This window comes from Hakea prostrata, chromosome 1, assembly GCF_041222555.1.
Source record: "Hakea prostrata isolate BN-2017 chromosome 1, UWA_Hpros_2, whole genome shotgun sequence".
NCBI lineage: Eukaryota > Viridiplantae > Streptophyta > Magnoliopsida > Proteales > Proteaceae > Hakea > Hakea prostrata.
Genome location: NC_142600.1, coordinates 4,767,220 through 4,780,647, shown reverse-complemented (window position 1 = coordinate 4,780,647; position 13,428 = coordinate 4,767,220). Strand labels below are relative to the sequence as shown.

At 37.8% G+C, this 13,428-nt stretch overlaps 1 protein-coding gene and 1 pseudogene across 13 annotated transcripts; one reads left to right on the top strand and one right to left on the bottom strand.

Moving 5' to 3' along the window:
* The first annotated feature begins 203 nt into the window (after positions 1-203).
* LOC149026854 (phosphopantothenate--cysteine ligase 2-like) lies at positions 204-6,345 on the top strand. Of its 12 annotated transcripts, none has more exons than XM_089156736.1 (11): positions 204-666; positions 1,483-1,517; positions 2,554-2,703; positions 2,830-2,944; positions 3,038-3,082; positions 3,187-3,272; positions 3,712-3,764; positions 3,894-3,953; positions 4,378-4,479; positions 4,766-4,885; positions 5,570-6,345. In XM_089156736.1, the coding sequence occupies exons 3-11, from the start codon at positions 2,562-2,564 to the stop codon at positions 5,819-5,821; spliced, it is 975 nt and encodes a 324-aa protein (XP_089012862.1). In that variant the 5' UTR covers positions 204-666; positions 1,483-1,517; positions 2,554-2,561; the 3' UTR covers positions 5,822-6,345. The 12 variants fall into 12 exon arrangements, with proteins under 12 accessions (XP_089012862.1, XP_089012846.1, XP_089012858.1 ...); XM_089156720.1 differs by having other exon boundaries at positions 207-666; positions 1,483-1,543; positions 5,570-6,342; XM_089156745.1 differs by lacking the exon at positions 204-666 and adding an exon at positions 683-1,061.
* Positions 6,346-7,184: 839 nt separating this feature from the next.
* LOC149026853 (uncharacterized) lies at positions 7,185-13,190 on the bottom strand (annotated as a pseudogene). The gene is made up of 5 exons (XR_016173581.1): positions 12,762-13,190; positions 12,400-12,474; positions 11,193-11,332; positions 8,860-8,997; positions 7,185-7,808 (listed from the first exon to the last, which is right to left on the bottom strand). The product of XR_016173581.1 is annotated as an uncharacterized LOC149026853 (transcript).
* Between the last annotated feature and the right edge of the window lie 238 nt (positions 13,191-13,428).

Genomic DNA, 13,428 nt, shown 5'->3' with positions numbered 1-13,428 from the left:
ATGTTTTTATTGTAAAAAGGTGAATCTCTAGATTTCATGAATCTAAAGAGTTTTACAACCAAATGGGTATAATTCTTAAATTCATGAATCAGATTTGAAATTTCTGGATTCATGTAACCAAACAGGCAATATCTCTAGATTTACTGTATTTGTACTAGCAAGATTTCAAACTTAGTTGGCAACCAAATGGGTATACTTCTCAGATTCATGAATCCAGAGATTTGAATTCTCTGAATTCATGTAACCAACCTGCAATTTCTCTAGATTTACTGTATTTGTACTGGCGAGATTTCAAACTTAGTTGGCAACCACTGGCAAATCTTCTCAGTTTCCTTGTCAAGAAAAATCCACGTGTTATTTTTTTCTTTAAGTTGTGGGTCTCACGAGCCGATCATCATCTTGTTCTTGCTTTCTTTTTTTTTCCGGCCAGCTTGCGCGCACCACGACTACGAGGCGCTTTTTTTTTCTTCCTGCATTCTTATTCATCGCAGCCCGCAGCCCGCAGCCCTTTGCCCCGTAATCCCTGTTGATTTGGAATTTGCATTGTAGGAGATGCGCAGACGACAAGAAGGAGACGAGTGGATTTGATTGGCTTCTACAGCTTACGAAAATTTTCGCTTCTAGCTACTTTCTGCAATTCAGTCGGGAATTAGACAAAGGATATCGGTAAAAACTCCAACCCAACTGGTTCTTTAATTCGAGCTGAAACCCTAGTACATATTAGCATATAGCCTTTTCTTTCTTCTTCAATATTGATAACCCACGACCTAGGAAGCAAAAAGGATGGGGAGGTGATTAATGGAGGAGAAGAGAGCTTGCGGAAAACGACCGCTACAAGAAAATTCGGCGCTGTTATTCGTTTCAACGGTCAAATTATGAACTTTAGGCGGAAAAGATATATAGACACATAGAACTTATCGCCCTCATCTGGCATCGTACATTTCGTTTTTTTCTTTTTCTTTATTTCGAATACCCATTTGAACACCTAACGCGAACTAGGATCGACCACGAAAATCGCCTTACCCACTCGAGCGGTGAGCCATTTCGTCATCTAGATAGAGGTACCCTTGTCTCTCGCTCACTGAACAACAGCCCATCCGTCGCCCATCTGTACTTTCTCTATCTCAATTCTCTAACTCTGGTTCTATACATGATTTGTAAGAAATTTTTTCTTTAGAGTAGTGGTTTTTTCAAAAATTCTCTGAAAATCATTCCTTTCATTAAAGACTCTGCTTAGTTCTTGCTTAGTTCTTGCTTAGTTTTGCTGGTTTTGGTAGGTTATGGAGCTTGGACTTTTTCTTTTAATTCGTTAACTGGAAATTCAGTCAAATGGGTTGATTAGAGTCAAAAGTTTGAATCTTAGCTTCAACATGTTGTTCATTGGCTTTAGTTCTACCTGACTCGTTCTAGGATTGAGCTAGTTTCTCAGTCTGCTGCTTATCTTATTTACTGTTCTGACAAAATTATTCTTGGCATTTCCAGATATCTGGGGAATCGGGACCTGGGCAACAATTTAGGTTGTTTGATCCCATCAGACTTTCTGGTATCACCAAACAAATTTGCATTTTGTTGGTCTATCCTATAATTTATTGGAAGGACATGCTATCAAACACTGTAGATTTATGCATTATTTTTCTAAAATTTAGATAGAATTCGTGGAGTAATTAGAATTAGATTGTAACTGAGGTAATAATGTTTTCGTAATGATATCCAAAAGTCCTACTTAAATCCCCATGTACCATACATACAGTCTTTGAAATTGGCTGTTATTGAAGTGCTTCTGTAAAAGTACCTTCTGAACACATCTTTATCTTTTTCCAAATTCAGAAGCACTTCTGGTACCTGTTATCTTGGTCAGTTTTGGCTGGTTTTAACCGCTTGGGCTAGAGGGAGTTCCACACACTGGCTGATGATCAAAACTACCTCAAGAAGGGTTCAAAGGCTGCTTTCTAGCAAATACTGTAGCCGCAGAACGTGTTATACATTCACAGGGAAGCAGTGGACAAGTTACATCTGCTACGCCTCCTCTGGTTTACATGGAACCTTCACTCAGATGACTATGATGTCCTTATCACACCCTCTACTGGTCCTTCATTTCATTTCATACTGCAGAAATATGAACTTGGCCTAGATAAAGTCCCTAGTCTTGAATTTCTCCACACAACCCAAAATTGACACTAATTGGCAATGAAAAGTAACATTTTTCTGTTATTGATAGATGTTTTTTAGTGGATCTCAAGAATTTGCAGCCCTATAGCTGATGATATCATCAAAACAAGAAAAGTAGAGAAGAAGTTCCAAGTATTGCATGTAAAGATTTTGGAATAAACATTTGTGCATGTGATTTTGGAGAGTTTATAATATATGATTCAAAGAATTCACCTAGGAGGAGGAGATAATTGATGAACTTTACAAAATTGTCACTTATTGCTGATATGTTTTCAAAGGATTCTTTGAATGCTTTAGTACCTCGCTCCTATTCTTGTTCTTATTACCAACAATTGAGTAGGATGCTGGCCAAAGTAATCGACTTTTCCTGTGATTTCTTTCCAGATCTCCCAATGGATTCAAGAAATGGGTTAGAAGTTCGGAAAGAGACACTGGATACAGATGTATTTTTTGAATCAGCTCCACCTCTTAGGGAATGTCTCAGCTTTAGCAAGATATTGGAGGAATTCATTGAAAGAAACGCATCACCACCAGGTGAAGTTTTTACTAAGAAAGATGTATTTTACGACAGAAATCAAAAAAGATTTTCATTGTTTCTGTTAGCATGAACTCTGACTTGATTTGGGTGGGTCTGTTGTCTTTGTTTGCACGTAATTTCAGAAAATAGAAGAATTGTATGCGTAACATCCGGTGGTACTACAGTCCCTCTGGAACGGCGATGTGTTAGATTTATTGACAACTTCAGCTCAGGTCATCGAGGAGCAGCATCCACAGAGTATGTTCAGATTACCATTTAGTGTTCCTAGTGAAATTTTCTTAAGCATTGAACCTGATGTTGACAAAGATGGACCTGTGGGTAATGCTGCAGGTATTTTCTAAATGCTGGATACGCGGTAATCTTTCTTCATCGACGGTGAGTATTATGCTGATACTGAGTTTTCCCGTGCAAGAGAATAACTAGTGCTTCTTTCTCTTTTTTAACATGTTTTTCTTAAAATACATAATCTCTTAATATAGGGGAACCTGCCAGCCATATTGTAGATCTCTACCTGAGGATCCTTTCCTGGAATGTTTTGAGGTTACAGAGGACTCTTCTGTTCAAGGTCTGTTCATTTGATTTAAACTCATAAATATTCTTAATGCTGCAGACTTGGATCCTTGAAGGAATCAGAAATTAAATGCTTCATGCTATACCATGAACATTGGACCATAATGCACCTTCTTCTCTTCTTAAAAATATGAATAGCCTGGAAGTATGTGCATGGAAACTTATTGACATATTCCTATAATTGCATTTGGCTAATTTCTTTGCATCTGTTGTTGTGCTCAATGGTAAGCTGGCCATGGATCTCTTGTCTCTTCTCTGATTATTGTTAGGAATTTTACCATATAGATGGAGAATCACAGTGACTGCTTTCATCTTATTGCTCTTTCTTTTTTCCCCATAAGTAATGGTTGTTTCTCTTTTTTTGAGGAGGGGGAGGGCTAGTGGGAGGAATCAATTTTTTTGGCACTAATCTCACTAGACTTGTGCTTTTTCAGTGTCTCAGTCGCATTCTGCAGTAGCAAAAAGGGCACTCAGGGATCATCATGCTGTATGTACCATTTTTATTGCTTTGGTTTTCTATCTTGACCTCTATGAATTATTTGGCGTTGCCGTTCCTACTCTGCTGGAGAAAATTACTGCACAACACTGATAACAACCCACTGTCTCCTAATTGCAGGCAGTAAAGAAACGGGTTTTACTGAAATTTCCTTATGCTTCAATCTTTGAATATCTTCAGGTTAGCTTGTTTTTTCGCAAGCCAAATGTATCAGTATGTTCCTGGTGATGCTTGCATACTAGGATTTTTTTTTAACAACTTAATGCATCAGTCTAGCTGAGGGTTCTCCATATACTTTAGGATCTTATGTTTCCCCTTACCTTCGTCTTATCAAATTATTTTCTGAGCCTTATTTTGTTGTCATTGCATTAAAAGAGAATGCATGGTTGTCTTGTGGTAACATATTCCAACACTTGACCTGAGCTAATCTTCCACGTACTTCACTGTGATGTATCCTTTGTTTTCCCTAACCTTCATATTATCAAACTTTTTTCTGGGCCTCATTCTATAATCATTGCATGAAGAAGAGAATATCAGCATGGTTGTCCTTTGATAACATATTCCAACACTCGAGCTGAGTAAACTTTTTGGTATTTGTGAACAGATGTTAAGGATGATTGCCTTGTCAATGAGGCATCTTGGGTCACATTGCATGTTTTATCTTGCTGCTGCAGTGTCTGACTTCTACGTTCCTTGGGAGTCGATGGTAAGGTTGTGTAGGATTATTTGCATGAGTTTGTTTTACTTTACCTCATGTTCATGCATGTACACAGTTTAGCTGGGCCACTTCCATTGCTGGAAGTGATCCCTGTAATTTGAACAAACTAAGATTGACTGATGAGACATACATAGTTGATCATACTTCAATATTATTATTGTTCATGGGACCATGATAATTTGCCAACCATTGTTGAAAAGACAAGATTCAATCAGTTTCATAGTACACCTCCAGGTGGTTGCCTAATGTTTCTCAAAGTATCATTTTTGTTCAGGTAGAGCACAAGATTCAATCAGCCTCTGGTCCTTTAGATATGCAACTAGCTCAAGTGCCAAAGATGCTCTCACTGCTGAGGAAAGAATGGTCTCCCGTGGCCTTCTGCATTTCTTTCAAGGTTTAATCTAATATTTCAACACCTACTACTAAAGATTTTGCAGCTTTTTATTTGTTTATTTATTTATATTCTTTGATGGTGGGTTTGGGGGGGGGGGGGTGTTGGGATTGTGTTATTATAGGGTTGGGAGGTCTGTGTTTGGAGTTTTTGAACACAGTAGAAATAAATATGCAAGAAAATGAAGTACTAAATGAAGCAACCAAATGTTCAAATATTTCATTTGTTTATTCTTGAATTTGTTCTTAAAATCTGCCATGGTTTTTCAGTTTTTAGGAACTGTTAGGAAAAATGCTTTAATGTGTTATAAAAATACATTAGTTCCCAAAGGAAAACTTAGTTTGGGGGGACTCAGATGATGTATTAGATATTTTATCTTCCCATGCTTTCACAGTCAGCTTTTTATGTGCCTCACCGCCTCTTGCTATTTCCATTTTGTTTCATGCCTTGTAAAACAAATTGAATTGTGACCTTTTCTATTTAAATTTTTCCATCTTGTCTTTATTTCATGATTAGCCGTCGCATCTCTCTTAAGAAAACAATTTGGTGAAAGTGTGAAACATGTTATTATTCATAGTTTACTTGTGCATCTGATGATGCAAACACTGGTTTATTTACTGGAGAAATCTTTTAGCCAACTAAGCATTCGGAGTAATAAGTAATTGATATCAAGTTCCTTTCCAACAGCTGGAAACAGATCCCAAGATTTTATTGGAGAAGGCTGATAAGGCCCTAAGGAAGTACAAGGTGCATGTGGTGGTGGCCAACGAGCTCTCAACCCGTAAAGAAGAAGTCATAGTCGTCACAGAAAGTGAAAAAATTACAGTTCATAGAGACAAGAGTCAGGTTGACGATGATGTGGAGAATCCTCTCATTAAACTCTTGGTAGAGAAACATTCAGCTTATATTGAGCAAACCAATCCAAGGGAAATGGCCTAGATGATGACTATTCAGATGACAAGCTATCCTCTCATTGTTTCCCTAATGATACTTGTAGCAGGTCATCTTTAACCTCAATTAGCCTTTCTAATGGAAGTGGTAAAGAAATGATCAAGAGTGAAACTAGAACATCCGCTCTTTATTCAAGAAGCAAAATAAGAGACAGTTTCTGCACAACCCCCCCCCCCTCTTCTTTTTTGGTTAAAAGATTCCCTTTATTTAGTACAGAGGCCAACATGATGTTGTCTTGATGCAAGCAATGTAATGGTCAACTGTTTACCTTATGAGGTTGCCTGATTATTTGTTTTGCAGTTCTCAGAATTTGTACTTTCGGCCTAGTCTTTGCTTAATGTTTTTTTGTGAAGACTAACATGTTTTGTCTTACAGTTGTAACTTGAGAATCAAGATGTTTAAACAGCCACTCAGCAAAATTTGCTGGGCTAAGATTGCAGTAGGAATATCGGTATTGCAACCCCCCACGGGCTTTGCTTGTGCGAAAGCCTTTGGTACTGAGTTTCACCTATATTTTAGTTTGCGCGTGCAAAATTGCTCCTGGGCTTTGCTTGTGCAAAAGCCTTCGGCACCAAGTTCGCTTCATCTAGATTGCTAAATATATTGATGTTTTCCTATAGGAAGGAAGGAGAAAAGCCTTGTATTTTTCGATTCATGCATCACTCAGCCCTTTTGTCACCTTGTCTGGAATTAGAGCAACCCTCTCACAGCCCGGTCGGTTGCCTCTGAATCTTGATTCCAGGGGGATTCCAGGGGGATTGAGCGAGGGAAAGCTTCTTAACAATGTCTAAGGAAGGCAATCCGGCCAAATAAACCCGGTTTCATGCTCAATTATATGGAAAGAAGTATAGGAAAAAAATGGATCTTCACCAAAGTAGTTTCGATAAAAGAAACCTAAGTAGTTATAGCCTTATAGGTAACATTAAGATGTAAACGTTTACCAAGAAAAAAAAAATTAAGATGCAAACCAAAATAATGATACGCTTTATTTAAAAGGCAAAAACATACGTGCAGGTTTTAAGTGTTAACAACCATACCATCTTGGCATTACCGCATTACCATCGCTCAACTTTCCCAAAGTTCCTATAATGATGTGCTCATGGTCCCCAGTGAAGGCATAAGCCCAGGTGCGATGCACAATAATGAAGTCCCATTGAGCTTGAAAAGCTGATTCTCAGATAACCACAACCAGAATTTTTGTGACTACTACTAATAACGTCCATGGTGAATGAGACCAAAGGAATAATTTACACCGAACAAATGGTTTCTTTAGTTTTTCCCTTTTGGGTAGGAAACATACACTGTTTTCACCACTCGTGCATCCGCATATCCTCCTTTTCCATATTGCTGCTGCTTCTTTTCTTAATTAATAGAAACGGAATGCATGGACAAGGAACTTTTGACGGAATTATCCGCACACAGACTGGGTGGAATTCTTTCTCCATGTAATTTATATGGTTCAAGTTGTTGAGATTCGCTTTGGTATTTTTCCATTTTGATTAATGAATAAGTAGAGAAAACAATAAGGGAATAATGTTCTATGCTCAGGCATATCAGAAGCCTAAATCATTGAATGGCTAATATGCTAGTTAGAAACCTAAATCATGGACTTGAGTTTATATCCTTCTATATCTTGAGCCTATTACAATTATGTACACAATTGAACGACAGGAATGTGGATCCCTACCAACCCTTATGATTCAAGAAACCAATTGGTTATAGTCAGTAGAGCAACCAGCGGAACCTGTAGTCCAGAAAAATGCTTATGCTGCTTCATCATCATCGCTGTCTAGTTCAAGGCCTTCGGCTGCAAGAAGTTGACTAATGACCTTTTTTTCTTCTCATCTTCTGCTTTCTTCCGCATTATATCCCTTTTCTTCAGGACCAACGTATGTCGCTTGAGGGTATTAGAGAAATATTCCATGGATGCTTTCTTTTCTTTTGCCAGGATCCTCCTCTCTTCCTCTGGATCAATCTGAGACAGGTACATAATCATAAAAAAGGACAGATAAAACAATGGGAACACATAAACAACATAAAAACCCAGGACCAGGACCAGAGTTGTATCATTCTCTTGATGGAGCATCCTATGCCTCCCCAAAACCACAGGTCTGGACAAAAAAGAAAGGGGTGGGTTTTATTTTCTTTTCATTTTTTTGCACGTATGTGTATCTCTGTGTGGAAGCCCGGGGGCAAAAAGAAAGAGAAGAAATGCATATTAAACGGAATTTTTGAATATTTTATGGAATAACAATAGTAGCCCTCTGGATCCACCAATTTATTAATGAAGTCACCCGTAAGATGCACCAGCGGTTCAGGTCAGCAGCAGCAACGTATGTGTCGTAGAGGATACAGTATAGAAGGTGATACAATATTTACTTCCTTTACGTATAATGTTTTCAGATGAAGAATTCTCTTTTTGTTACATTGGACCATTTCTTTTCCTACTACGTAGACAGCAGAACAAGATTCAGTGGTGTAAGAAGACTGCTTGGATATTTTCATGCTTGGAATCAATTCTATCAGATGAATACTGTTAACTCAAATGGATCACTTATGGGAGGGGATTTACTGCAGAAACAGGTCTACAGGTTTAAAAGGTGATAGCCATACAGCCCAATTAGTTTACTAATAAAAATACCTTCAAGGTGATGTCTTCTCCTTGTTTTTTTTTTTTTTTTTTTTTTTTGGGGGGGGGGAGGGGGTTTAAAAAAATTCTCCAAGATAGGAAGCCTCAATTTTCAGGACATAGCCTCAAGTCCAAGTGCTGTCAGAAGGCTGCTCTTGGATTTGCTAATCCTGTAGTTGGTTCCTATTCCCTCTTGAATAATAATCCTTTACTAATATAAGGGGAAGGAAGAAATCTGGAAACAATGTGGAATATTCTTCTTGATAACATAATAGTATTTTCATTTTTCGAAAGATCTATTGAGCCAATTATTCAACAAAACTGATCTCAAGAACATGAATATTATCTAGGAACTCCATGCAAAAGTCAAGCATGTAAAATAAAAATGACTCATTACCTTTGAACGAGCCAAACGACGTGCACGGAGATTCATCTCACGCTGTTGCTGCTCTGCCCAAGCAGAAATTGCCATATCACCTCGCTGATCAAAAGCTTTTCTTTTTTTCAATAGCCACTCCATCCATGCTTGAGAAGCCTGCATAAAGAGACATCCAGTGAAACAACATTATCAATAACTAAACAAGAACAATCCAATCAATGCACTCTCACAACTAGCTTTCCTACGTATAATAATCAACTTTGGGTGGATTAATAGTAATTAATAAGTTACAAAAGCAGACCCATTTTACATTACAGAAACTTTAGACAGAGCTAAAAAAAGATAACTGCTTAGTACATCAAAGCAAAGGAACTCAGAAAATTTCTAATCTACCCGAAGTTCTGGTATTTAATCAGCAACTCTGGACAAGATCTCAATTTTGATCCAAGCCAAGGTCCTTTCTTACGGGTCAATAGATGGAAACAGTATTAAAAAATGGCTTGTGAGAAACCACATTAACATGATAGTAGTTACTCTTTATGTTTCAGCATGTGAATTTCTTTCAGATTGCTCTCCTTGACAAGAAAAGGAACACTTTGTTCTAAGGATCCCAGGAATTAGCTGAATGCAATCCCACATTATATTGAAGGTGGTTGTACTACAGACAAATTATACAAAAAGTTCGGCAAAAATAAAGGTGGTGATGCAGAATTAGATTCAGTAGGATCACCTAAGGGCTAGTCTTCCAGGATCTCAATTCAAAAGGTTAGGATTTCAGGGTTTTAGGGTTTTGGGTAGTTGATTGGGGTACATAAAATATAGGTTATATTGGTTGGATGGGTTGAAACTTGTATAAAACATATGTAATGATACATAAAAATGATCCTAAGGTTTGGGACTGTTCTAATGGTAAGATTAGTGTAGCCAAGTTTGAAATTTGGGTTTTTTGGGGAGTAGGAAAATTCAAGAAAGCAGTCTTATTACCTTGGATTCTGGATGGTATTTTGATTTATACTCTTGAATGGAAGAAGGGGATGATAGATATAGGCTAGTACTTAAGAAAAACGAAAATAGAATGAAAAAGGATAACTAGGGATTGGAATCCAGAGGACTAGAAGAAACAAATCTCGTTCTTATCGAGAACAGACAGTAAGATGCTTGAATTAATCCTTGGACTTTCTAAACTTTCTAAATCTTGAAGCTTCTTCAACGGAGATTGAATGAGACAGCTTAGGGGAATAGTAGGGAGAGAAGGAATAAGTACAACTTTTATCAACAATGCCTCAAAATGACTTTTATCAACAATGCCTCAAAATGACTTTTATCGACAATGCCTCAAAATGAACTTTTATCAAACAAAGTAACAAACCATGGCTCAACTGAGCAATTACAGCAATATACATAGCCACATTGGCTGACAAAAGACTTAGACTAAAACTATGACTAAAATAGAAACTATGACTCAATTAGGACTAGAGTTACTATTCACAGAGACTGTCCATATGAACAGTGCCTTCAACTTTCCTATTGTAATTACACCTTAAAATAAGACTTTATTTAAAAAATAAATAAATAAATAAAAATAAAGTTAATAGGCTAGCTAAAAATAAATAAACAAACCTAAACCCACCGATTTAGCTGTTAGTGTGTCCCCTATACCTGACTCACACCTAATGGTGAGGCTGTTTTTAGAAAACCAAACCGCATAATGGCATATAACCCAGTCCACTTAATTGGTCCAAAACCAAAGCAATACCTAGTGCACAAGGCTTCTACCACTGCAAGGTCCAAAACCAACCCGCTTAAACAACTATGTTTTAGTCCCTTCACCGTCCCAGTTAGTAAATGGGTGGAGCTCAAGGTGGCCTTCAGATCCATTAGACTAATGTACCCATGTTCAACCTGCCTCAAGCCACTGTTTATAACCACTTGATAAGGTTCTAATCTTTTTCCATTAAGATTCTAATTAGCTTTGGATAAGCTTCAAATCTACTTGAGTCTGCTTGATTGAACCAATTGAAGGAGATTTAAAACAAACTTCCAGTAGAAACCACCAACCATTAATGTTTGGATGGAGGTAGACCATTCACAACCTGTATTATAAACTGGGAGGAATCAAAGTTAAATCAATGTCCCCAGGCACTCAAGCTCAAACTGCTCAAACCCATCTAATTGTAATATCCTAATGTTAAACTTATATCAACCAAAAAAAAACAATATAACTACATTTAAACAAGCTTCAAGAGTAACCTGCAAAATAGCATAGAATATTCAAACCAGTAGTTTTAAGTTTGCTATCTTGCACTATCTAATCATACATTAAAAGCAACACACAAAGTAAGAACTTTAACCTTCAAGGGGTTGATGCGGTGCTCACTGTCATATTGCCTACGCTTTTCCTCATCTATTAGCAACTCATAAGCAGCTTGAATTTTAATGAACCGAGCTTCTGCTGTTTCCCCTTCCTCAAGAGTTCCTCTACCATCATACACTATAAAAGAAAGAATCAACCTGATCAGCAAAAGATATAAGCCAAGATACAACCCAGGCAGCAGGGGAAATTTCTGCAAAAACATGAGAATGAGAAAAATCAAAAGGCACAAATTTGGAATTTTCATTGTCTACAAGATGGAGATTCATGAGAATAGGAAACATCAAAAGGCGCAACAGTAAGGTTAGATCCATTGGGACCTAGTTGTCGTGGTTTCGAGTTAGGAAACAGCCTCTCCTCAAAGCTTACACATGACCCACACTAGAACTTGCAGATATGGGAGACTCATGCATTGTGTAACCCCTTCCCTTCTTCAAATAACCTAACTTAGTCTCCTCTCTCTGCAAACCACCACCATCAAACCCCACCCCCCAAAAAAAAACACCACAGCAGGAGGCCAGTGGTTGGCACTTGGAGTAACCAGCAACTTACAAATTTGTAGTAGAGCAACTATTGCCTTGGCCTTTGTAGCATTGGTGCTTTTTGCTGGTGGGTTTTACCAGTAGAAAGCTATTAAAAAGTTGCTTCATTCCAAATTATAATATCCTGGAACACCACTTAACAGGGTTACTATGACTTCTACCTTTTTCTTGTGTGGTAAACAAGTGCATGATCTTTTTCAACCAACCAAATACTAAGTGTTGGAATAAAACCTAAAAAAGACCCAAATCTGTCCTTAAAAATAAAAGGTGTGCCTAGTTAACGAGGCTCCAGCCACTCTGGTGTCTGGAGAGGGCCAGAACGTAAACACCTTACTCCTGCTTTCACAGAGAGGCTGTTTCCAAAATCCAAATAGAGCTTTGTCATGGATTTAATTAGAAAACACCAGCTTCTGACATTGCCCTTATCCAACTGTAACGAACCCACGAAATGGTAAAACATAAAGCAGTCTTAACAAAAATATTTGACTAGAATTAACTGTGACAAGGACCAGAGGCATCCCCTTTCAGTAACTTCTCTTCCAGTCGAAGTCCAAAGGTTCCGTATTGTACCAACAGTGGCCATCAACTACTAAGTACATATTAAAAAATTCAAATCTGAAATGAAGAGAATATGAATATACAAACCATCTGGGTGGTAGAATTTTGCCAACCGTCTGTAAGCAACCTTTATTTTGTCTTCACCAGCATCTCTATCCAACTCTGAGAAGTGGCATTAAAAAGATAGGTGAGACCCATAAAGGATGAATAATTAGATAGAAGATAAAGTTTTAAAAGAAGTCGCTCTAGAAGGTTAAGTCTCTAAATGAATGCAAGCTAAAAAAATTCTCATCCTCTAACAAACTCCATCTTATGAAATAGAAATCTAAACATGAATTTCACAGCACATATAAAAATCGCCGGTTACCCAAAAATCAGAACGGGCCAAAAAAGTTGCATTTTCAACTGAAACTCAAAAAAAGTTAGTTGTTTGTGGAAGAATCTATTACCCAGAGTTTCGTAAGGAGATTTCTCATCGGTCCAATTCGATGCCCTGACGATAGTTCTCTTGGAACTGAGACGGTGTGCTGATTCGTTGCGAAGGATATTCGAGGAATCAAAGAACGAAGAAGACAAAGATGGAGAAGACACTCGAGACCTGTAAGTTCTGCTTCGGAAACAAAGTCTCGGTTGCACTTGGTGTCTGCAACAGAAGAAGGAAGAGAATACCATATGAGGCCGACAGATTGCTCTGAGATTGCTCATGACGTCCCTTCCTTTGAATTCCCCAAAATCGATGGAGTTCGAAAGAGAAAATATTAGGGTTACGTGGTTGTCCCAATTGTCGATCACATGAAGATGATCCACGGAGGAAAACAAAATGATGGATTTTCAGGGGCAGCGTACAATAGGTTCAGAACTGCCTCTACCCGCCTGGATTTTACCGGGAAATTTCAGAAGATTTCGTAGTCCACTGGGTATTTATTGGGTAACTGTTGGAGATACTTTTACCATTTTAACCTCCTAGGCATCGTCTTTGATGAGTAAAAATAAAAGAAATTGATTTTTTGAAAAAAAATTATAAATTTGAATCCCACAATTATCTTATATCTCATTTCTTAGGGCCTGTTTGGTTATATGAATCCAGCTATTTGAAGTCTCTAGATTCATGAATGC

Bases quoted from the DNA above. Each gene is read 5' to 3' on its own strand.
- LOC149026854 (XM_089156736.1), top strand. From the start codon at position 2,562: ATGGATTCAAGAAATGGGTTAGAAGTTCGGAAAGAGACACTGGATACA. The intron at 2,704-2,829 runs GTGAAGTTTTTA...ACGTAATTTCAG, and splicing joins AAGAAACGCATCACCACCAG to AAAATAGAAGAATTGTATGC. The intron at 3,273-3,711 runs GTCTGTTCATTT...GTGCTTTTTCAG, and splicing joins AGAGGACTCTTCTGTTCAAG to TGTCTCAGTCGCATTCTGCA.